This window comes from Xyrauchen texanus, chromosome 39 (assembly GCF_025860055.1).
Source record: "Xyrauchen texanus isolate HMW12.3.18 chromosome 39, RBS_HiC_50CHRs, whole genome shotgun sequence".
Taxonomy (NCBI): Eukaryota; Metazoa; Chordata; class Actinopteri; order Cypriniformes; family Catostomidae; genus Xyrauchen; species Xyrauchen texanus.
In genome coordinates this window covers 2,736,449-2,761,005 of record NC_068314.1, presented here as the reverse complement: position 1 = coordinate 2,761,005, position 24,557 = coordinate 2,736,449, and the positions used below count along the sequence as shown (strand labels likewise).

General features: G+C 37.2%; 1 protein-coding gene and 1 non-coding gene across 2 annotated transcripts in view; one reads left to right on the top strand and one right to left on the bottom strand.

Moving 5' to 3' along the window:
• Positions 1-7,055: 7,055 nt before the first annotated feature.
• The window catches only part of LOC127632515 (CLIP-associating protein 1-B-like), an 85,499-nt gene continuing 67,997 nt past the window's right edge, over positions 7,056-24,557 (top strand). The window contains exons 1-8 of the mRNA XM_052111131.1: positions 7,056-7,163; positions 8,546-9,050; positions 20,486-20,564; positions 20,822-20,925; positions 21,005-21,096; positions 21,177-21,252; positions 21,567-21,664; positions 23,048-23,112. Coding sequence (XP_051967091.1) covers positions 8,664-9,050; positions 20,486-20,564; positions 20,822-20,925; positions 21,005-21,096; positions 21,177-21,252; positions 21,567-21,664; positions 23,048-23,112 — 901 coding nt within the window. The 5' untranslated portion in view covers positions 7,056-7,163; positions 8,546-8,663. The remainder of the gene's footprint in view (positions 7,164-8,545; positions 9,051-20,485; positions 20,565-20,821; positions 20,926-21,004; positions 21,097-21,176; positions 21,253-21,566; positions 21,665-23,047; positions 23,113-24,557) is intronic.
• LOC127633086 (U4atac minor spliceosomal RNA) lies at positions 19,932-20,062 on the bottom strand. Its single transcript, XR_007969174.1, has one exon. It is a non-coding gene; the product is annotated as a U4atac minor spliceosomal RNA (small nuclear RNA).

The following is a 24,557-nucleotide window of genomic DNA, read 5'->3' as shown; positions in this document are numbered from 1 at the left end:
ATATTGAATTGAATTGACAGCAGAGTATGCTCTATCTGCTCTGTAATAATATTGAGTTGAATGGACAGCAGAGACGCTCTATCTGCTCTGTAATAATACTGAGTTGAATGGACATCAGAGACTGCTTTATCTGCTCTGTAATAATATTGAGTTGAATGGACATCAGAGACCGCTCTATCTGCTCTGTAATAATATTGAGTTGAATGGACAGCAGAGGGCTCTATCTGCTCTGTAATAATATTGAGCTGAATAGACAGCAGAGGGCTCTATCTGCTCTGTAATAATATTGAGTTGAATGGACAGCAGAGGGCTTCTATCTGCTCTGTAATAATATTTAGTTGAATGGAGAGCAGAGGGCGCTCTATCTGCTCTGTAATAATATTGAGTTGAATGGACAGCAGAGGGCGCTCTTTCTGCTCTGTAATAATATTGATATGAATAGACAGCAGAGGGCGCTCTATCTACTCTGTAATAATATTGAGCAGAGGGCGCTCTATCTGCTCTGTAATAATATTGATTTGAATAGACAGCAGAGGGCGCTCTATCTGCTCTGTAATAATATTGAGCAGAGGGCGCTCTATCTGCTCTGTAATAATATTGATTTGAATAGACAGCAGAGGGCGCTCTTTCTGCTCTGTAATAATATTGAGTTGAATGGACAGCAGAAGGCACTCTTTCTGCTCTGTAATAATATTGATTTGAATAGACAGCAGAGGGCACTCTTTCTGCTCTGTAATATTATTGATTTGAATAGACAGCAGAGGGCTTCTTCTGCTCTGTAATAATATTGAGAAGAGGGCTTCTATCTGCTCTGTAATAATATTGATTTGAATAGACAGCAGGGGCTCTTTCTGCTCTGTAATAATATTGATTTGAATGGACAACAGAGGGTGCTCTATCTGCTCGGTAATAATATTGATTTGAATAGACAGCAGAGGGCTCTATCTGTTCTGTAATAATATTGATTTGAATGGACAGCATAGAGCTCTTTCTGCTCTGTAATAATATTTAGTTGAATGGACAGCAGAGGGCTCTTTCTGCTCTGTAATAATATTGATTTGAATGGACAGCAGAGGGCTTCTTTCTGCTCTGTAATAATATTTAGTTGAATGGACAGCAGAGGGCTCTTTCTGCTCTGTAATAATATTGATTTGAATGGACAGCAGAGGATGCTCTATCTGCTCTGTAATAATATTGATTTGAATAGACAGCAGAGGGCGCTCTATCTGCTCTGTAATAATACTGATTTGAATAGACAGCAGAGGGCGCTCTATCTGCTCTGTAATAATATTTAGTTGAATGGACAGCAGAGAATACTCTATCTGCTCTGTAGTAATATTGATTTGAATGGACATCAGAGGATGCTCTATCTGCTCTGTAATAATATTGATTTGAATAGACAGCAGAGGACGCTCTATCTGCTCTGGAATAATATTGAGTTGAATGGACAGCAGAGGGCGCTCTTTCTGCTCTGTAATAATATTGAGTTGAATGGACAGCAGAGGGCACTCTACTTGCTCTGTAATAATATTGAGCAGAGGGCGCTCTATCTGCTCTGTAAAAATATTGAGTTGAATTGACAGCAGAGTATGCTCTATCTGCTCTGTAATAATATTGAGTTGAATGGACAGCATAGGGCGCTTTATCTGCTCTGTAATAATATTGTGTTGAATGGACATCAGAGACTGCTTTATCTGCTCTGTAATAATATTGAGCTGAATGGACATCAGAGACCGCTCTATCTGCTCTGTAATAATATTGAGTTGAATGGACAGCAGAGGATGCTCTATCTGCTCTGTAGTAATATTGAGTTGAATGGACAGCAGAGGATGCTCTATCTGCTCTGTAATAATATTGAGCTGAATTGACAGCAGAGGGCGCTCTATCTGCTCTGTAGTAATATTGAGTTGAATGGACAGCAGAGGATGCTCTATCTGCTCTGTAATAATATTGAGTTGAAAGGACAGCAGAGGGCACTCTATCTGCTCTGTAATAATATTGAGTTGAATGGACAGCAGAGGATGCTCTATCTGCTCTGTAATAATATTGAGTTGAATGGAGAGCAGAGGGCGCTCTATCTGCTCTGTAATAATATTGAGTTGAATGGACAGCAGATGATGCTCTATCTGCTCTGTAGTAATATTTAGTTAAATGGACAGCAGAGGGCGCTCTATCTGCTCTGTAATAATATTGATTTGAATGGACAGCAGAGGATGCTCTATCTGCTCTGTAATTATATTGATTTGAATGGACAGCAGAGGGCTTCTATCTGCTCTGTAATAATATTGATTGCATGGACAGCAGAGGATGCTCTATCTGCTCTGTAGTAATATTTAGTTGAATGGACAGCAGAGGGCTCTTTCTGCTCTGTAATAATATTGAGTTGAATGGACAGCAGAGGGCTCTATCTGCTCTGTAATAATATTGAGCAGAGGGCTCTATCTGCTCTGTAAAAATATTGAGTTGAATTGACAGCAGAGTATGCTCTATCTGCTCTGTTATAATATTGAGTTGAATGGACAGCAGAGACGCTCTATCTGCTCTGTAATAATATTGAGTTGAATGGACAGCAGAGGGCTCTATCTGCTCTGTAATAATATTTAGTTGAATGGAGAGCAGAGGGCTTCTATCTGCTCTGTAATAATATTGAGTTGAATGGACAGCAGAGGGCTCTTTCTGCTCTGTAATAATATTGATATGAATAGACAGCAGAGGGCTCTATCTACTCTGTAATAATATTGAGCAGAGAGCTTCTATCTGCTCTGTAATAATATTGATTTGAATAGACAGCAGAGGGCTCTATCTGCTCTGTAATAATATTGAGCAGAGGGCTCTATCTGCTCTGTAATAATATTGATTTGAATAGACAGCAGAGGGCTCTTTCTGCTCTGTAATAATATTGAGTTGAATGGACAGCAGAAGGCACTCTTTCTGCTCTGTAATAATATTGATTTGAATAGACAGCAGAGGGCACTCTTTCTGCTCTGTAATATTATTGATTTGAATAGACAGCAGAGGGCTCTTTCTGCTCTGTAATAATATTGAGAAGAGGGCTCTATCTGCTCTGTAATAATATTGATTTGAATAGACAGCAGGGGCTCTTTCTGCTCTGTAATAATATTGATTTGAATGGACAACAGAGGGTGCTCTATCTGCTCTGGTAATAATATTGATTTGAATAGACAGCAGAGGGCTCTATCTGTTCTGTAATAATATTGATTTGAATGGACAGCATAGGGCGCTCTTTCTGCTCTGTAATAATATTTAGTTGAATGGACAGCAGAGGGCGCTCTTTCTGCTCTGTAATAATATTGATTTGAATGGACAGCAGAGGGCGCTCTTTCTGCTCTGTAATAATATTTAGTTGAATGGACAGCAGAGGCGCTCTTTCTGCTCTGTAATAATATTGATTTGAATGGACAGCAGAGGATGCTCTATCTGCTCTGTAATAATATTGATTTGAATAGACAGCAGAGGGCTTCTATCTGCTCTGTAATAATACTGATTTGAATAGACAGCAGAGGGCTCTATCTGCTCTGTAATAATATTTAGTTGAATGGACAGCAGAGAATACTCTATCTGCTCTGTAGTAATATTGATTTGAATGGACATCAGAGGATGCTCTATCTGCTCTGTAATAATATTGATTTGAATAGACAGCAGAGGACGCTCTATCTGCTCTGGAATAATATTGAGTTGAATGGACAGCAGAGGCGCTCTATCTGCTCTGTAATAATATTGAGTTGAATGGACAGCAGAGGGCACTCTACTTGCTCTGTAATAATATTGAGCAGAGGGCTCTATCTGCTCTGTAAAAATATTGAGTTGAATTGACAGCAGAGTATGCTCTATCTGCTCTGTAATAATATTGAGTTGAATGGACAGCAGAGGGCTTTATCTGCTCTGTAATAATATTGTGTTGAATGGACATCAGAGACTGCTTTATCTGCTCTGTAATAATATTGAGCTGAATGGACATCAGAGACAGCTCTATCTGCTCTGTAATAATATTGAGTTGAATGGACAGCAGAGGATGCTCTATCTGCTCTGTAGTAATATTGAGTTGAATGGACAGCAGAGGATGCTCTATCTGCTCTGTAATAATATTGAGCTGAATTGACAGCAGAGGGCTCTATCTGCTCTGTAGTAATATTGAGTTGAATGGACAGCAGAGGATGCTCTATCTGCTCTGTAATAATATTGAGTTGAATGGACAGCAGAGGGCACTCTATCTGCTCTGTAATAATATTGAGTTGAATGGACAGCAGAGGATGCTCTATCTGCTCTGTAATAATATTGAGTTGAATGGAGAGCAGAGGGCGTTCTATCTGCTCTGTAATAATATTGAGTTGAATGGACAGCAGAGGATGCTCTATCTGCTCTGTAGTAATATTTAGTTAAATGGACAGCAGAGGGCGCTCTATCTGCTCTGTAATAATATTGATTTGAATGGACAGCAGAGGATGCTCTATCTGCTCTGTAATTATATTGATTTGAATGGACAGCAGAGGGCGCTCTATCTGCTCTGTAATAATATTGATTGCATGGACAGCAGAGGATGCTCTATCTGCTCTGTAGTAATATTTAGTTGAATGGACAGCAGTGGGCGCTCTTTCTGCTCTGTAATAATATTGAGTTGAATGGACAGCAGAGGGCGCTCTATCTGCTCTGTAATAATATTGAGCAGAGGGCGCTCTATCTGCTCTGTAAAAATATTGAGTTGAATTGACAGCAGAGTATGCTCTATCTGCTCTGTTATAATATTGAGTTGAATGGACAGCAGAGACCGCTCTATCTGCTCTGTAATAATATTGAGTTGAATGGACATCAGAGACCGCTTTATCTGCTCTGTAATAATATTGAGTTGAATGGACATCAGAGACCGCTCTATCTGCTCTGTAATAATATTGAGTTGAATGGACAGCAGAGGGCGCTCTATCTGCTCTGTAATAATATTGAGCTGAATAGACAGCAGAGGGCTCTCTATCTGCTCTGTAATAATATTGAGTTGAATAGACAGCAGAGGATGCTCTATCTGCTCTGTAATAATATTGAGTTGAAAGGACAGCAGAGGGCACTCTATCTGCTCTGTAATAATATTGATTTGAATGGACAGCAGAGGATGCTCTATCTGGTCTGTAATAATATTGAGTTGAAAGGACAGCAGAGGACGCTCTATCTGCTCTGTAATAATATTGAGTTGAAAGGACAGCAGAGGGCGTTCAATCTGCTCTGTAATAATATTGAGTTGAAAGGACAGCAGAGGGCGCTCTATCTGCTCTGTAATAATATTGAGTTGAATGGACAGCAGAGGGCGCTCTATCTGCTCTGTAATAATATTGAGTTGAAAGGACAGCAGAGGGCGCTCTATCTGCTCTGTAATAATATTGAGTTGAATTGACAGTAGAGGGCGCTCTATCTGCTCTGTAATAATATTGAGTTGAATGGACAGCAGAGGGCGCTCTATCTGCGCTGTAATAATATTGAGGTGAAAGGACAGCAGAGGGCGCGCTATCTGCTCTGTAATAATATTAAGTTGAAAGGACAGCAGAGGGCTCTCTATCTGCTCTGTAATAATATTGATTTGAATGGAAAGCAGTGGATGCTCTATCTGCTCTTTAATTATATTGATTTGAATGGACAGCAGAGGGCGCTCTATCTGCTCTGTAATAATATTTAGTTGAATGGACAGCAGAGGGCGCTCTTTCTGCTCTGTAATAATATTTAGTTGAATGGACAGCAGAGGGCGCTCTATCTGCTCTGTAATAATATTGAGTTGAATTGACAGCAGAGGATGCTCTATCTGCTCTGTAATAATATTGAGTTCAATGGACAGCAGAGACTGCTCTGTATGCTCTGTAATAATATTGAGTTGAATGGACAGCAGAGGGCACTCTATCTGCTCTGTAATAATATTGAGTTGAAATGATAGCAGAGGATGCTCTATCTGCTCTGTAATAATATTGAGTTGAAAGGACAGCAGAGGATGCTCTATCTGCTCTGTAATAATACTGAGTTGAAAGGACAGCAGAGTATGCTCTATCTGCTCTGTAATAATATTGAGTTGAAAGGACAGCAGAGGGTGCTCTATCTGCTCTGTAATAATATTGAGTTGAATGGACAGCAGAGTATGCTCTATCTGCTCTGTAATAATATTGAGTTGAACGGACAGCAGAGGGCGCTCTATCTGCTCTGTAATAATATTGAGTTGAAAGGACAGCAGAGGGCGCTCTATCTGCTCTGTAATAATATTGAGTTGAATGGACAGCAGAGGGCGCTCTATCTGCTCTGTAATAATATTGAGTTGAAAGGACAGCAGAGGGCGCTCTATCTGCTCTGTAATAATATTGAGTTGAAAGGACAGCAGAGGGCGTTCTATCTGCTCTGTAATAATATTGATTTGAATGGACAGCAGAGGATGCTCTATCTGCTCTGTAATAATATTGAGTTGAATGGACAGCAGAGGGCGCTCTATCTGCTCTGTAATAATATTGATTTGAATGGACAGCAGAGGATGCTCTATCTGCTCTGTAATAATATTGAGTTGAATGGACAGCAGAGGGCGCTCTATCTGCTCTGTAATAATATTGAGTTGAATAGACAGCAGAGGATGCTCTATCTGCTCTGTAATAATATTGAGTTGAATAGACAGCAGAGGATGCTCTATCTGCTCTGTAGTAATATTGAGATAAACTGAATGTACTTCAATCACAGTACTTTTATTTTCTTATGTTCATAATGTCATGTTAAATGCATATTTTATTTTATATTGTATATTGTTATTATAGTATTTATTTTATTCATTACCTGGCACCTTATTTTAATTATATCTTTATTGTTATTTGTTACTATCTTATCATTATTATTTGTCTTGTCATTATCTGTTTTGTGTATTAATGCTTTGGCAATATTGTATTTAAACACAATCATGCCAGTAAAGTACTTTTACATTTAAATTGAATTTGATAAACAGGCAGGTCGTGTCTAACAAACAGCAGAGGGCGCGCTATATGCCACATCCTGCGCATGCTCAGTAGGATCTTCATGTTTGAAGCCGCACAATGGGTGGAGATCATTACTGTTTCCTTCCAAATACCAACTGATCATCGTCCCACGGGATGGGAAAACGGTGACCGCTTAGAGGGGTTTGAGCGATGTGCCAGGTACGTTCATTATTAAACGAGCTTTTCACAATCCTTATCACTAGTTGCATTCTGACTCCGCTTGTTGATGCTGAGCTTTACATGTACTGTCAATGAAAACAGTTTGTTGCATGCAGTAATATCAACAGCATGCGCTGCTGCATGCATTCCAACAGTCATGCATGCAAAGTGACCGTTATATTCTGAAAGCCGAGTTGCATTGTTCATAATGGTGTAAATTATAATGTTATGGAAGTGTTTCCTTCTTACGTTCAATATTTAATGACTTTACTTTAGCTAATGAAACTAAATCGGTAAACCGATTTTGTTTCTGAGATGCAAGGGACATTGTTTATGTATATGTTTATGCATTAGTTTAAGTTATGTATATAGTTTAAATGTATGTAATGTATGTACATACAGTATAAGTATGTACTGTATATTATCTAGATAATTCTAGAAAGAGATCTGAAAATTTAAAAAATGGTCTATATTATATTCTGATTCTAACTTTAGGTATTTTATTCATCCCGTTTTGGGATTTTGGGGGGCATTAACAGCCAGACAATAACAACACATTATTATACAATAACGACCAGAGATTAGAACAAGTATGTGTTATACACAATGAATACACAGTATACGCTATACAAATATAGCCCACATCATTTGGGAAATAAACAAGACAAACATTGCACAACATTTTTCAAAGTATGCACAGGCTTGTATTATATTTATGTATTTATTGCACAGTGATTCAGGGTTATGAATGATTGTCATATGCCATGGTATTTACATGGTATTCCCAGGTACTTCATAGTACTATAGTTTCACCGTGGTAAATGTCCGAAACATTGCATTGCTATGTTTTTGTTTGGTAGTTTTGTCCCTGTTGTCCAGATACAGTTTGTGTAGCAGCTGAATGTCATGTTTAAACAAATGCACTGTGCTAAACAACTGCTCACTGAAACACTGCTAAAGTTAGATTAACAATCACAACAGCTGCTTGATTAATGCTTAATGAGAGAACTGTTACTGTAAATGTCTTTAAATATCGCTGCTTTATGTTCTCATGTAACAGTGACAAAAATAATGTGGGTCTTTTGCATGTGTATTACTAGCGAAAAGTACCATGGTCGTATTAGGTAAGTTTGGTTAAATCCTGAGGTTATTAAACATGTAATTAATGAAGTCACTGTTAAATAACTGCTGTATATAATACACAGTATATACTTCAGGCCTTTCGGTTTAATTCTATGCTAGTCTTTAAGGTCGTCTTGATATGTTCACATGCATCCAGTGTTTTGTTGAGTGATCATTAAATCTTTGTGGTTATTATTTTGTAATACCTGGACTATCACTTTGTGCTATACTAATAATAACTATTTTAATTTGCATTGTAGGACTTGTGGATCTGGATTACACAAGCATAATGGACTGGGCCTTTGATAAGACTTCTCTGCGAAAGGATTTACACCAGGATTCTTTGATCTGTTTGCCATAATATCATAGAGTCAACTCATGTTGCACCATTGCCATATATCTGCAATCATACCTACAGCGATCGATCACCTCCCCCCTGGATACTGTTTTGGGATTAACCCAAATATAAAATCCACGACCACAGCATCACAGGCTGTTCTCTGCCTACTGTTTGTGTTTTTATGTGTTGTCCTGAACGCCTGTCCATCGCGGCTCAGACTCCACAAAATCATGGAACCCAACATGGAGTACATTGTCGCTCAGGTGACGCAGAAAGAGGTCGGGCGACGGTTTCAAGTGGGACCAGAAATCATAGACTACATCCTGGACAGACAGAAGTCACATGATCTGGAACATGATCAGATGAAGTTGGACACGATGGTGGACAGTCTAGCGACCTCGTGGGTCAACGCAAGTAATTTCAAGGTGAGGACTTTTGCTATGTCGTGCACATTATCTTGAGGGAGACCTCTTTGTTATGATGGATCAGCTGAATGACCTCCTTGCTTCAGGGAGAGTTGTATTCGCAATATGGGAGTGATTGTACATTGTTTTATTAAATGCTGCCAACAAGAGATGCTGCAGAATTCATTTATTTTTTTATTTAATGAGGGCTGAAATGGCTGCTATGCCCATACGCCACCAGCTTCCGTATACCTGGGAGCGCTTGCACAAATGGTCAAAACACATCATCATTTTGATTTTGTTTCCATTGCCTTAATGCACATTTTGTTTATTGTGAAACTCCAGCGCATAAAAAAATGTTTAAGCTTTTTCGTGAGTTTATGCGCATATCTAGTGTCAAAATAGTTGGGTGGAAACCCAGCAATATTCCTTGACTGTTATTTAAGCTTCCCATTGAACAATTTGTTTAACAATATAGAGCACAGCAGTCGGGTTTCGGAAGTAAAAATCCCATAAATGTTTTCCATAGAGGAATTTTTCTTTAATTTAACTTATAAACTGTAAAAGACAAACCTACCATGTGGTTGTAATTTGACGGTATTTGCTTTTGCCATCACCACGTTATTTAAATGTATTCATAAAAAATCATGTTAAATAACAGAATTCCTGATGAACAACTACACTACCCATGATCCTAAAAAGAAAGATCCACCAATCAGACAATCGCGGTGAACAAAGCACACCAAAAGTGCTCTGCAGCAACTGCCACTCCCATGATGCACTGTGAATGACACAATAGAGTCGTTCTCCCTGCACTCTCAAACTACTTATATATTTGTACATATCTGAATGTTTTGCAATAAACTTAAAATATATTGTTTCTATACTTCTAATCAGCAACTTTAAATCAATAATTTTATATCTCCCATTGTTTTAATTCGATTACATAATTCGCAATGCATCATGGGATTGTAGTTCACTCCCTCATGACAGACGCTAAATACACAGTTTGTCCAGATACTCAGGTGACCTTTCACCCCACACTTCCTGTAGCACTTGACCTTTCACCCCATGCTTCCTGTAGCACTTGCCATAGATGTGACTGTCTTGTCGGGCACTTCTCACGCACCTTACAGTCTAGCTGATCCCACAAAAGCTCAATGGGGTGAAGATCCATAACACTCTTTTCCAATTATCTGTTGTCCTTTTCTATTTGTTTTTCTGTTTCAAAAGTGGCTTTTTCTTTGCAATTCTTCCCATAAGTCCTCCTGAGTCTTCTCTTTACTGTTGTACATGAAACTGGTGTTGAGCGGGTAGAATTCAATGAAGTTGTCAGCAGAGGACATGTGAGGCGTCTATTTCTCAAACTAGAGACTCTGATGTACTCATCCTCTTGTTTAGTTGCACATCTGGTCTTCCACATCTCTTTCTGTCCTTGTTAGAGCCAGTTGTGCTTTATCTTTGATGACTGTAGTGACACCTTTGTATGAAAACTTCAAGCATTGTATCACCTTCATTCCTCAAAACAATGATTGTCTGATGAGTTTCTAGAGAAAACTGTTTCTTTTTTGACATGTTTGACCTAATATTGACCTTAAGACATGCCAGTCTATTGTATACTGTGGCAACTCAAAAACAAACACAAAGACAATGTTCAGCTTCATTTAATGAACCAAATATATTTCAGCTGTGTTTGATATAATGGCAAGTGATTTTCTAGTATCAAATGATCAATTTATCATGATTACTCGAGGATAAGGTGTTGGAGTGATGCTGCTGCTGTCTAGATTTGATCAAAAATGACTTTTTTCAAATAGTGATTTACATTTACATTTACATTTATTCATTTGGCAGACGCTTTTATCCAAAGCGACTTACAAGAGAGGAAGAACATCAGCGAATCATCTTAGGGAGACAGTGGTACAAAAAGTGCCATATTACAAAGTTTCACTATCATCAGAATAGTACACCAAACAGATTTAAGTGCAACAAGAAATGTAAATAATTTTTTTTTTTTTTTTTTTAGTGACCGGTTAAGTGCTTTTGGAAAAGATGTGTTTTTAGCCGTTTTTTGAAGATAGAGAGTGAGTTAGCTTCCGGATTGAGTTGGGAAGGTCATTCCACCACCGTGGTATGATGAAACTGAAAGTCCGGGAAAGTGTTTTGGTGCCTCTTTGTTTTGAGTACGACAAGGCGACGTTCCTTAGCCGACCGCAGGCTTCTGGTGGGAACGTAGCTCTGCATAAATGTTTTTAGGTATGCTGGAGCAGACCCAGTGACTGTTTTATATGCCAGCATCAGGGCCTTGAATTGAATACGTGTATGAACCGGCAGCCAGTGGAGAGAGACAAAGAGTGGTGTAACATGTGCTCTCTTAGGCTCATTAAAGACCAGACGTGCTGCTGCATTCTGGATCATTTGCAGGGGTCTAATAGCACATGCAGGAAGGCCTGCAATGAGAGCGTTACAGTAGTCCAGTCTAGTTATGACAAGGGACTGAACGAGCAGTTGTGTGGCATGTACAGAGAGGAAGGGTCTTATCTTCCTGATATTGTAGAGTGTAAATCTACATGATCTTGCAGTTTTTGAAATGTGGTCTGTGAAATTTAGCCCATCATCAATGGTTACCCCTAGATTTCTGACCGTTTTGGAAGGCGCAACTCTAGTTGGACCCAGCTGCACGGTGATGAAGTGATGGAGCTGTTACATCAGTAATGTCCTGACTATACTTTGTGATCAGTTGAATGCCACTTTCGTGAATTAAAGTACCAATTTCCTTCTGAAACAGCAAAATCTGAACATTATTCCAAACTTTTGGCCACCAGTGTATGGTCGTATGAATTGCTGTAAGTGTAATACTTCACCTTGGAACTTTCTGCTTTAAATTATCACCAGCATTGAAGGTGAAGTGTGTAATATCTGCACCACTAATGGCACCAAACAGAATTGCAAAAATAATGACCAGTTTCACTCCCTGCTAATGTCGGCCAGACAGGTAGTACCGCCCCAAACTCCCGCCATTTGTTAAGCTAGTGTTGTTATGTTGTGCCAAGTCAGGTTGCAATTCCATGGCACAGAAAAGACATTTCACATTTAGTGTGCATTTATTTATTTTTCACAACACTGCTTGGCGCAACTCTTTCGAATGTCTCCATTTGAATTGGGGAATGTTGTCACAGTGGAAATGACTGTTGATTTGAAGGATGATAAAAGCGTTGGCCAGGAAGGAGAGTGTGTCACTCCCATTCAGGCTTGAGTTTTGACAATATTTCTCATCTGATGCCGTTCTGTTCAAGTGGACATTCTGCTTTATTTGGTTTATTATTGTTTTTATGTTTATGCCAATAAACTACAAAAATCTCTATTTCAATGATAAAATCAGTGATCTGAGAGAGTAATCTGAACTCTACTGTCTAGACATGATGGAAAGAGTGGTTTGGAAAGCGAGTATGATACATTATCTAGAAAATGCTTTTGGATTTGGCAGTGACTTCTTGTCATCTAAAATGTGGCTTTGTGTTTTTTAGTGTTGAAGTAGTAGTTCACCAAAAAATTAAAAATAAGGCATTACTTGTGCTTGTGTCATCATGGCAGACCTGTATATTGTTTCAATGGAATATAAATGTAGAAGAATCGTTACAGCTACAACAACGCTCAAAAGTCTCTCATGTCTGTCTACAAAACACTAAAGTGGACTTAAATTGGTCTATTACTCACACGGAACTATACTGTAACGGATGGCTTCAGAAGACTTAAAATATAGCCCATATGTCATATGGACTACTTTTATGACACTTATATGGTGCTTTTGTCCTTTTTGGAGCTTTTCTGTCTTTCATTTTGAGTTAAATTAGATCTAATGGGCCAGTTTCGAGGTAATGCATCAAACTCAATAAAATCTATAATTTTAGCATTGTTCACGTGGATATTTGGTGGCTGTATGTGAGTCTGTTGCTTCAATCGTATTCAAACTACAGCGTTAAACTGTAAACGAATGATTATTCAGCATCTGTCACTGCAGCTGTTTCTTCTGGTATATGAACGATTTCACTGAACATGTGCTGCTAGATTTCACATATGACTGTAACTAAACACATCTGAACAGCAACTGAAAAATGTTCCACTGTAAGTAACAGTCACATCATAAATAGAAAGGTTTTCAAGAAACATATTTTTTTTTACATATCTTGAAGAAAATGAGACTTTTCGACAATTTTATTGATGCTTCCAACACAAAGTATAAAGTGATAATTTGTGAGGTTGAATTTTTGTTTTGTGTACAGTTCTGTGCATTTATGAAATCAATATTTATATTGTCAGCACAGCTGGACTTGAGTTGTTATTTTACAGACACTACTTCCTGTCAGTGTGCAGCTTTCTGAAAGACGTCTGTTGGATTTGTGACAATACAAAAACGTCCCTCCTGGATCTGCATTGACCAAATGAACTATTTAGAAATAAATGTATGTATGAAATATTCAGTGCTTTCTTTGATTGTTTAGTGTCCTGAGGTTCTGCGTGGGCATTAGCATGTTTAAGTGCTAACAGATCTCCACACGTACTACTTAGTATTCAAGATGAGTGCTAGACAGCACACTCATGTCACCTTCAATGAGAACACTGACTACAGTCTTATGATGTCTAAATCAGTGGCTCTCAACTGGTTTGACTTTCGTACCCAGGTTTGTTACTGAAACAGTAGCGCAAGTGGTCGCACTATCCAGCTTCATCTATCTTGCATACATGCTAATCGGACCGGTGCTCCGAAAGACAAAGGTGACACGGGACATGTTTTTTACCTGCCGTATTTGTCCTTCGCTCACATATTACGTATTTGTCATGTACACTTGGACAGACAGATGAAGATTGTAGCATGAATATACGCAAAAACCTGCTTTAGCTCGATTAGATCTGAGCATGTAAACGCACTGATTGTTTGTATCATTACACGTCTGTGTTCGCGGCGTTCCAGAAGGGTTGTCATTCTGTGCATTGCTCGGTGACATGCAACGGTTGATCCTGTTTTAGCTTTGTTGGAGTTAATTTTGTTAGCGAAGCAAAAATAGACAAAATATCTGGCCATATTGTGTGTAACTTACTCAATATTAAAGGTGCGCTCAGTAAGTTTTTGATAGTTAAAAAATGTTACCTATAAAGACCTGAATGGCATTTTTTTTAAATATAGATGAAATCTTCAGTTATATTTAGGGATGCACCGATTGTGAAATTCTGGGCCGATACCGATGTTTAAAATAACTATTTGGCCGATGCCGGCACTGCATCACACTATCTTTGAATGAGCACAAATTTAATCATACAAATTTACGAAACAACATTTAATATAAACTTCTTTCAAATAACAAAGATTATTTTTATGAAATAATAATAAAAGAGCCTGTTTAGTCCACTATACACCTGCTATACAGCAGAATGTTTCACTAAATCACAGACCAGACAGTAAAATACTCCCACACCACCAACATTTTCTTGCACTTATTTGAAAACAAACCACACGTGCGCATGGCATCCGTTGCCCTCTTACGTCATGCCAGAGTCGTGTCTAGCCAGTGGCTGTGGGTGGTTTATAGTACCACCTGTTGGATCTTCTCCAGAACTGCAGCTGGGTATGCAAATGTTGTCCAATTTGACCGCAAATAACTAAGACATATAAACAGATAATCATCGGCCACTGCCATCGGTGAATGACATCGTATTTGCCGATAGGCCAATGTCAGTCAACAAGGCGAATATCGGCCGATACCGATGATTGGCCGATACATCGGTGCATCCCTAGTTATATTAGTAGCCCAATAAAAGCGGTTTAATTGTACATGGAGCGGGGCGCCCACCGTTGACAGCGCATGGCACTGTTTCATCCAATTGAGTAAGTTAGTACACTGTAAAAAATATCCTGTTGTTTTTACAAAAAATTTAATAAAAAAAACAACTGGCTGCTGTGGATGCCAGAATAATTATGTAAACAGACAGTAAAAATTTAAACAACTTAAAACTGTTGTAATTTACATGACCATGCTGGCACTATAATAAAAAATTAAACAAATCTGGTATATTTACAGTAGAAAAACATCAAACTTGATATTAACCTTGTGAAACTGTAAAATCTCCATAAAAATGACAGAAGAGCACATGATGACATGAAGTTCATCAATAGTGGCTCTTCCAGGAGCAATGACCAATAAACATGTAGAGACATTATCACTCGCACAAACACCATCAGGTTAACACATTTAAATAATGCAGGAAACATTAAACTACATCGCATATGAAACCGAACACCCCAATGTACGCAACTACGATTCCCATAAAATATAATGAAATATGATGGGTCATGCAGGGAATCGTGGGAACGCCTGATTATTGTTTTTTACTGTAATTTGAACAAACAATAAGTGTAAAAAGTAGATGTACTCTCGTTAAACAATGTACATTTTTACTATTAATCATACAGGAAAATCATACTTTTGCATCTAAAAAATATATTTGTACAGCATTTTATTGTAAAAACTACTGTTGTCTTTTCAAATGTGTTACAATTTTTACTGTGTATTTTACAGTTAATACTTGTTATTCAATTAACTTTTTTTCTGTAGCATTTTTACAGTCTTTTACCATTAAAATGACAGACATTTTTTTTACAGAGTACCATTAATAATTAGTAATGTTTCATTAATATAGTGCTTACAGCCAAGGCTCAAACATAAAAACACATGTAAACCAAACAATTTAACAACAAACACAACAGAGCCCCAGTCAACAGTGATGGTATCAGCTGGAGTGTGATGCAGACAGTCCGAACAGGATGAGTGCAAGTGAAAAGATAAAATGTCCAAACAAGAGGCAACTGCTGGAGTGATGGACAATGACCCGAAGCATACTGCGAAAGCAACCAAAGAGTTTTTTAAGGGAAAGAAGTGGAATGTTATGCAATGGCCAAGTCAATCACCTGACCTGAATCCGATTGAGCATGCATTTCACTTGCTGAAGACAAAACTCAAGGGAAAATGCCCCAAGAACAAGCAGGAACTGAAGACAGTTGCAGTAGAGGCCTGGCAGAGCATCACCAGGGATGAAACCCAGCGTCTGGTGATGTCTATGCGTTCCAGACTTCAGGCTGTAATTAACTGCAAAGGATTTGCAACCAAGTATTAAAAAGTGAAAGTTTGATTTATGATTGTTAATCTGTCCCATTACTTTTGGTCCCTTAAAAAGTGGGAGGCACATATACAAACTGTTGTAATTCCTACACCGTTCACCTGATTTGGATGTTAATACCCTCAAATTAAAGCTGAAAGTCTGCAGTTAAAGCACATCTTGTTCGTTTCATTTCAAATCCATTGTGGTGGTGTATAGAGCCAAAAAGATTAGAATTGTGTCCATGTCCCAATATTTATGGACCTGACTGTAATAAACATCTTCTGACACCGACAGTATTTGAGTGGGCTTCAATGGATGCTAAACAAGATGTTTCTGCAGTAATGTGAGTGATGATTCATCCAGGAATATTAATACATCTCAACTCTAGCACAATCACTCTGAGTAACAGTGATTGGGGTGTTGTTAGTTGATTCATGGATGATATATACGGAAAGGTACTTATTTATCTGTTTATGTTATATTAGTAGTTCTTTTAAGTTTAAACCATAAAGCTCAGGTGTGTAATTACTGTGACACTTGCAGCACCAAACAGAATCACAAAACAATTATTTCTGAACATCCCACACTGACTTCCATTGGTCGGACAAATAGGTAGTCCTGCCCCAATCTCGCACCATTGGTTGAGGCAGAAGACTTCAGAAAGCACAAACAATTACAACAATTTGTGCATGTAGTTGGAAAAGCCGTGGAAATTAATAATAAAAATAAAAAATAAAAAAACGAATTTGTGGAAATTTAGGCCCAGAAAGCCGAATCCTCCACTGAACTGCATTCAAAAGATGTGTTAATATTAAATTAAAATATTTTGCCTTATTATTCATTGTAATGATTGTTACTTAGCACACAAATAATCTCTGTAAATCTCTTTAAAATAATTTTTTTTAAAAATACTATACTACACAAAGAGCTGAAACGGTAATAACTGTGTCCCAAATGACACACTAAACACTCTGCTTTTGGCCATGTAGTCTATGAATTTTTAAAGTGTAGTATAGCCCCAATTGAAACACTAAAGTTTTTTACTCCATGGAAACATTCGCTGTTTTTCAGTTGACGGAAGTGACGTTTCAAACACACGTAAAGAGTTGCTGCTAGCTTATGCATGTTAGCCAACTCAGTTCAACACAGAGATCATTCTGAATCTTGTACATATTCACTCAGCGTGGGGTGATGCTAACATTTGTGAGGTGCTGTCTCCACCATAGCTGAGCTATCTGCCACATTCACCATTAATGATAATGTTTTGTCAGGTCAGTTTTGGAGATTTGTGTCCTGAGGTGGAACGCTGTATCCTCGCAGACACGGACGGGTTAAGCCGTTGCACACCGTCTCCAGAACGCAAGTGGGGTGGCAAAGATCATTTTTACTTCTGGCCCTGCCCCTGCTTTTGACCACACTTATTATTATGTTGTCTCTGTTGCAATCTTAGCTCTTAACAGAGGAGATTTTAAGAGTGTTTGTGGCATCACTTTGTTCTTCGCACCTCTTCAGTCCTTTAGCAAACATTTGACAGCACAAAAACGCCTGAGCTGCGGCAGCCAATCAGAACGCTCGTCCCACAGCTGTCCTGGAAACCCAGTGTTTCCAGTGAGACTGATCACCCTACTCTCGGTAATGAGGACAGAGGTCCCAACGCAACCGTGGACTTCTTATTTTACCTCACACACGCGTACGCGCGCGCGTGCAGAGTCAGCGATGGAAGTGATGGAATAATCATGTTATTTGATCATTTGTGTGTCTATCTACTTTGAAAACTTTCTTTAAACATGCACACATATCTTGCTATACATACATGATAAAATGATGTTTAATGCAAATGATTGCAGCTGTGCATTGCAAACATTACATAGTATGCATTGAGAGTGAACGTGCATTACTTTTTAAGTTTAACTTGCACGTCAGCTGAATGAGTGATTGACACGTTTGTGTTTAATAGTGAGAGGAAGTTTCAGACGGGACGTTTTCAGTCAAAATTCTGCAGCCGCACCAGCTGACAGTTCATGTTTCATGTCTGTATAGTTGTATACCGTTTAAATACCATAACATCAGGACAAGTGCGAAATCTTTGCAAACTTGCCACCGGCAGAGAGCGAAGGTATGAGAAACCAAATATCCAAATATTGCTCATCATGGAAATGATTCATGAATGCTCGTCTCTCAAAAGCTCGACCAGTGAATTTACACATATTCTTCACATTTGTCCTATAATAAAAGGCACACAAAACTGCCGTGTATTGAACCCAGTAGGTAAAGGCCACCCATATATCCCATCCCAAAACATGGATGTGGGAATGATCTGAGCTTGAAATGACTACAATGTATTTGTTATTATTTGTATTATGATTGTTATTTATCTTGTGTTATTTACTGTTGTAGCTGATATAATACACTGGCATGAGTGCTCGTCTGTCTTGGGTGCACCCTACTTTAAGTCTGTATGTTCGTTGAACTGCATCTTGCTTTGTTCATTTCACTGCTATATGTTAAAATGAAAATAAACTGCTTCTTTCAATATGTGATGATTTCTCATTTCAGAAATGCACGAAACACTGATGCCAATTTAAAACGCGCATCTAAAGCAATCAAACTACAGCTGCCTCAGACTAATTATTAGGACCAAAGGTGTCCGACTGTAAGTCCACTGTAACGCGGTACATGACTTGTAAAATTGGGACCGTCTCCGGTTTAAAGTGACGTCTGGTCACCCAAACCGTGAATGCCAGCCGATTCTCCAGTGCAGCGTGGACCACCAGTGCCCAACTGACCAGCTGCATGTACCACTTATACATGAATAAAACTGTTTGTGTGAAGGATAACTGTGAAAGACATTTGGCTTACAGAGAGAGGGATTGATCTTAATAAACATCTTAATATTGTGTCTGTTTGTGATTGTTGTGTGTGAGAGATAGAGAGAGTGTGTGTGAAAGAGAGTGTGTGAGAGAGAGTGCGTGCGTGTGTGTGTGTGTGTGTGTGTGTGAGAGAGAGAGAGACAGAGAGAGTGTGTGCGTGCGTGTGTGTGTTTGTTTGTTTGTTTGAAAGAGAGTGAGAGTGTGTGTGTGCGCGCGCTCTTATCAATCGCTTTACTTGTCAGTGAAAGCGCATGAAGATTAAACCCTTTCTGCATTCAATAAACATTTTACGGTTGTGTTTTGGCACTGTGTATGACTACTGAGATCAGCTGCGATAAACGTGGCGAGTTTTGGAGAATAAATGGTAAAGAATAATATTAAACGAGACTAAAACTGCAGAGAACTTTTATTCTGTCTCAGCATTGAGATGACGACGGTGCAGGTTGGCCAATCAGAAGAAAGGGGCGTTTCAGGCACACCCATATATGCCAATCAAATATTCAAGCCATATATTAGTGAAATCAAATAATCAAAACGCTGTGTCCCGTGGCTATTTTTTGCAATGTCGAAATTACGAAAAACAAGTAATTATTTATTTTTTAATATTGGTTTTGTAACTAATAATGAAAGTATAATGAAGTCGTTTTTGTTTTTTCCGATTTTTAATTCCTAATTGAATATGAAAAGAATGATACACGGATTTGATCAAACATTGATTGAACTGCATGTTTTTGTAAAGAACATCTATTTCTGTTTTCACTCTTGTTTGTCGTGGCGCGAGCTGTTTGGGGGTCAAGAGTGACCCTACATTTCCTGCCTCTAGTGGGAGCTGTTCCGACAATAAGTAATTTTTTCTCTTATTATCAACCAAGATATTGGGTCCAAAAATTGCACCATAGCCCGAACAATGAAGTTCAGGTGATGCGAGATGTGTTGGTTAGGTGTTAGCAGGGATGCCCTCACTATACGTTCATTGAACAGCCCAATCCACCCCCAGACAAGGAAGGTTAGTCCTTACTGTGCAGCCAATATCTTCATGAAGTGGTGCTGGTGTTTACGGAGATGGTAACCGTGCCGTTTTTTTTAAACATTGCTTTTTATCTGATATGTTTTGCTTGTATGATTCATTAGGTTATACTCACATGTAATCAGTGGGTATTTCGCCAAAACTATTCTTATTCTAGTGAATATTTGACAACGAAAAATAATTTGTGTCCATTACCCATAATCCTTTGCTTCTTGGATTTGCAGTCTGTGTCTGAACAGCAAAAAAAAATGTTTACAAGTACATTGAAATGCAGTGCCACTAAATTTCTTATGTAATGTGCGTGATTTCCATTTTAATAAAAATGTTGCATTTGTATGTTTGAATATTTTTTTTTTTTTTTTTTAGTTTTTTTTTTATTGAATTATTTTTGTTATTTTTTTAAGGTGGCACTGCTGGGAATGGATATAGTGTCTGCTTTAGTGATGAGACTACAGGAACGATTCAAAACACAAATAGGAACAGGTAAAACCTTTCGAATAAAGTAAAAATTACCTTTAAACTTTAAAAATAAAATTTTAATAATTATAATGGAGACTTTTACACTTTTTCTGTTTAATATAAAGATAAGTGCAAAGTTTGTCAGCAGAAATTTGCATTTGATTAATAATAATAATAATTAAAAAATATCGAATTTTCATTGTTTTGCAGATTTTTAGAACAATACAGATGTTAATAATCTCTGATTTAATGGTATTCTTTGTCGTTTCTCCATCTCTTAGTTCTTCCTAGTATAATGGATCGTTTAGGCGATTCTAAAGACCAAGTTCGAGACCAAGCCCAAACACTTCTCTTAAAAATCATGGACCAAGCGGCCAATCCACAGGTGAAACACTCGCTCTGTGCTCCACATTTCATTTCAGTTGCAATGTGCATTTAATACAGATAATTATGTTTTTTCACAGTATGTTTGGGACCGAATGCTGAGTGGATTCAAGCATAAAAACAACAGAACCAGAGAAGCTGTTTGCTTTTGCCTTATTTCCACTCTTAATGTGTATGTACCAATTGAATCACATTTGATTTATGATATTTTCATTTTAAAAAGGTTAACTTAACCTTTTTGATGGTTTACAGATATGGAGCCCAAGGGTTAACCCTCAGCAAGATTGTTCCTCATATTTGTAATCTTTTGGGAGACCCCGCTAGTCAGGTAAATTATGTTTCTGTGTTGACAATAGAATTATGTGACGTCACTGGAGCCTTTATATGTTGGTCTTGGGGCCCCTCTGCTGGTGATTTCAGGAACTACTTACAAAAGACTGTATTTAAAGGAATAGTTCACCCAAAAACGAAAATTCTGCCTTCATTTACTCACTTGCATACACTTGACTTGTATGACTTTCTTCTGTGGAGCACAGAGGATGTTTGGCAGAATGACATCCTTGGTCACTCCAAATGTAAAAGATATCTGCTAAATGAGCACATTTACACGGACACTAAATACATGTGTATGTTTATCCACAGGTCCGAGACGGTGCAATGAATTGCCTGGTGGAGATTTACAAACATGTGGGTGAGAGAGTGAGGATCGATCTTGGGAAAAAGGGACTCCCACAATCACGGTAATGACATCATTCTGCACCCATGTACAGAATATTATAAAACTGTGTTGTTGTTTTTTAAATCCTTTTAAATGTAATTAATTAATTAGAAATAAAGTTAGCAACAGATTTATATATAATGTATAATTTAATTGTATATTTATTTATTATGGATATATATAAAATATAAATAGCTAAAACTATGAAGCAGTATGAGCTCTGTTAATAAGAAAAATATATTTTGTGTGTGTATATATATATATATATTATTTTATGCAATTGTTTTATTATATATTTTTAATATACTAATATTATTTTTATACACAAAATATATTTTTCTTATTAACAGAGCTCATACTACTTCATAGTTTTAGCTGTTTATATTTGATTTATTTTTATGAAATATAATATAAAAGTATATTGTTATATTAATATTTATGTACTGTATATATATATATATATATATATATATATATATATATATATATATATATATATATATATATATATAAAATTGTAAAATATAAAAACTTATGTTTATTTTTAGCAATTTATATTCTATTTAATTAAAAAATAATCAACGAAAAAACATTATTTTTAATAATTTATAAATAATTAAAAATGTAATTTTATATTTTTTATTTAATAAAAAAAGTATTATTCTTTATTTAATTTGTTGGTTTTGTTGACCTACTTTATTGTATTTGTCTAATATAAAGAGCACTTACCACATCATAGGTTTAGCAAATTATATTGTTAATGTACTTTTATTAACCATAATATATATAAACATTTATGAAAAATAAACCTGTATATTTATTTTGAGCAATTTATATTTTACTTAATAAATTAAACAAATTGAGCAACAGAAAAAATATTATTGTTAATAATATATATACATTATTTGTAATGTATGTATATATGTATCATTTTATTTACTAATTAATTTATATATATATTTTTATTTAATTGATTTGTATTGCAGTGACCTAATGTCTTATATTTCTTTCATATACAGAGCACTTACCAGGTCATAGTTTTAGATTTTATCACTTTCATGTGTGTGATAAAATCACAATTCCTTCTTTGATTTATGTTTTATCTGAACGTGTTTCATTTAAATGTTGAGTTTGCAAAACAACTTATTTTACTATCAGCACAAATAAAACATTTGAACTGACCAATAAAACTTTGACCCATTCCGCTTTCTTGCAATGTGAGAGACGGCATACGGCATAGGCGAACTAGATGCTGGGAGGGCACCAAAGAGGAGGCCTCTGCCCCCCCAGCCCTCCCATGGGGTCGCCAATAGGGATCTTGCCTAGGGCGCCAGAATGGTCTGAAACGGCCCCGGCATACGGTAATAATGTCCCAGTAAATATTCTATTTTTGTGTTTTGTTTAGGTTGAATGTGATTTTCAGCAGGTTTGATGAAGTCCAGAGGTCTGGGAATATGATCCTGTCTGCAGGTGAGGGATCTAAATCACACCTCTATGTGCTGTATGAAGTTCCTGGGTCATAAATAAAGGTTTCTCTGTGAGATGAGATAAAGTTTCTGCATATGTATGTTTGTGTGTGTATATCTCGCTAGTGAGATTGTTCTCATTGTTAAACCATTGTTTCCTCAATGCCCCAGTTTGTGTGTGTGTGTTTGCGACAGTTTCGTTTGGGAAGGTGGGATGTGGACAGCCCTCATGTGTTTTCTTCATATTGCTCATATGGATTGTTTTCGGGAGTTTTTGAATCATTCCAGCAATATTGTTGGTCAAGGTTTAGAGGCCGGTAGTGAGGGAGGTACTGCAGACGAAAGCAGCGACACTTGTGTGTGTTCAGTCACAAGACGAGAGAGAGAGAGAGAGAGAGAGTCATTAATACAAACAACACTCTCATCATGACAGCAGCCGACGGTAAGAGCAGATGAACAGCACTGCAAAACACGGTACATATTCTGCCTTTAGTTCACGGGCTCTACAGGTGTTGTACTGCACTGTTGCAGGTGCTTTAAATCTGCTGTTTTCTGGGGTTGTTTCTGTGCATTGATGTGATGTGCATTTCAGGATTTCATCTGATTGTTGCCTCGTTTCTCTTTTGAACAATCTGATGCTTTTAAGGTGTGAGTTTTACTGTCTTCTACATTTTCTGTATGTTGGATCTGAATATTTCTTCAATCGATCAGCCGAAGGTTACTCCAGCAATGTCATTAGCTTATTAATGTTCTTTAATTGCTTTTTTATAAAGTGTTTTTTTATGTTGTTTAATGGTTATGTTTTAGTTGCTGTGATTGTAAGAGCTCTGAAGTATTTATGTTGATTAAAATATTTGCTCCTCTGCTTCTGTTTCAAGTATAAATATAGAGATATTTTAAACTAAACTCTCAAATTTATCCTGATGTTTTTTTGTTCTTTAGGAGCAAAATGTTCCTGTTAAATCATTTGACACTCAACCGCGTGTTTCACTTTCACTTTTTGTAATATTAATCCTTGTGTTGTGCTAACACTTACATATGATTGTTTATACACCTCTCATATGGCATTTATTATCACAAGATTGTAACTTTTAGCAACTTCTTGTTATTAATGAAGATTTTTGAACATATTTTATATATAAAAAAATTACTAATTATTTATTAACTCATAATAACTAACAAGAAGAAGTTGCTAAAAAGATCTAATGCAATATCTTGTGTAATGCATTATATATTTATTTACTGATAGAAGGATTCATTGAACTGAGCTTAGACTGGACCTGCAGAATCAATAAATATATAATTATTACATGATAAATTAATATTCACTTGCTTGATCTGAACAGAATCTGGACTTTACAATGCAATTAGCTGATCCAACCCATTCTTAAATAATGATTTATAATTTACTGCCAATTTACAACGGATTTGCTTTCATCATTTGCAAAT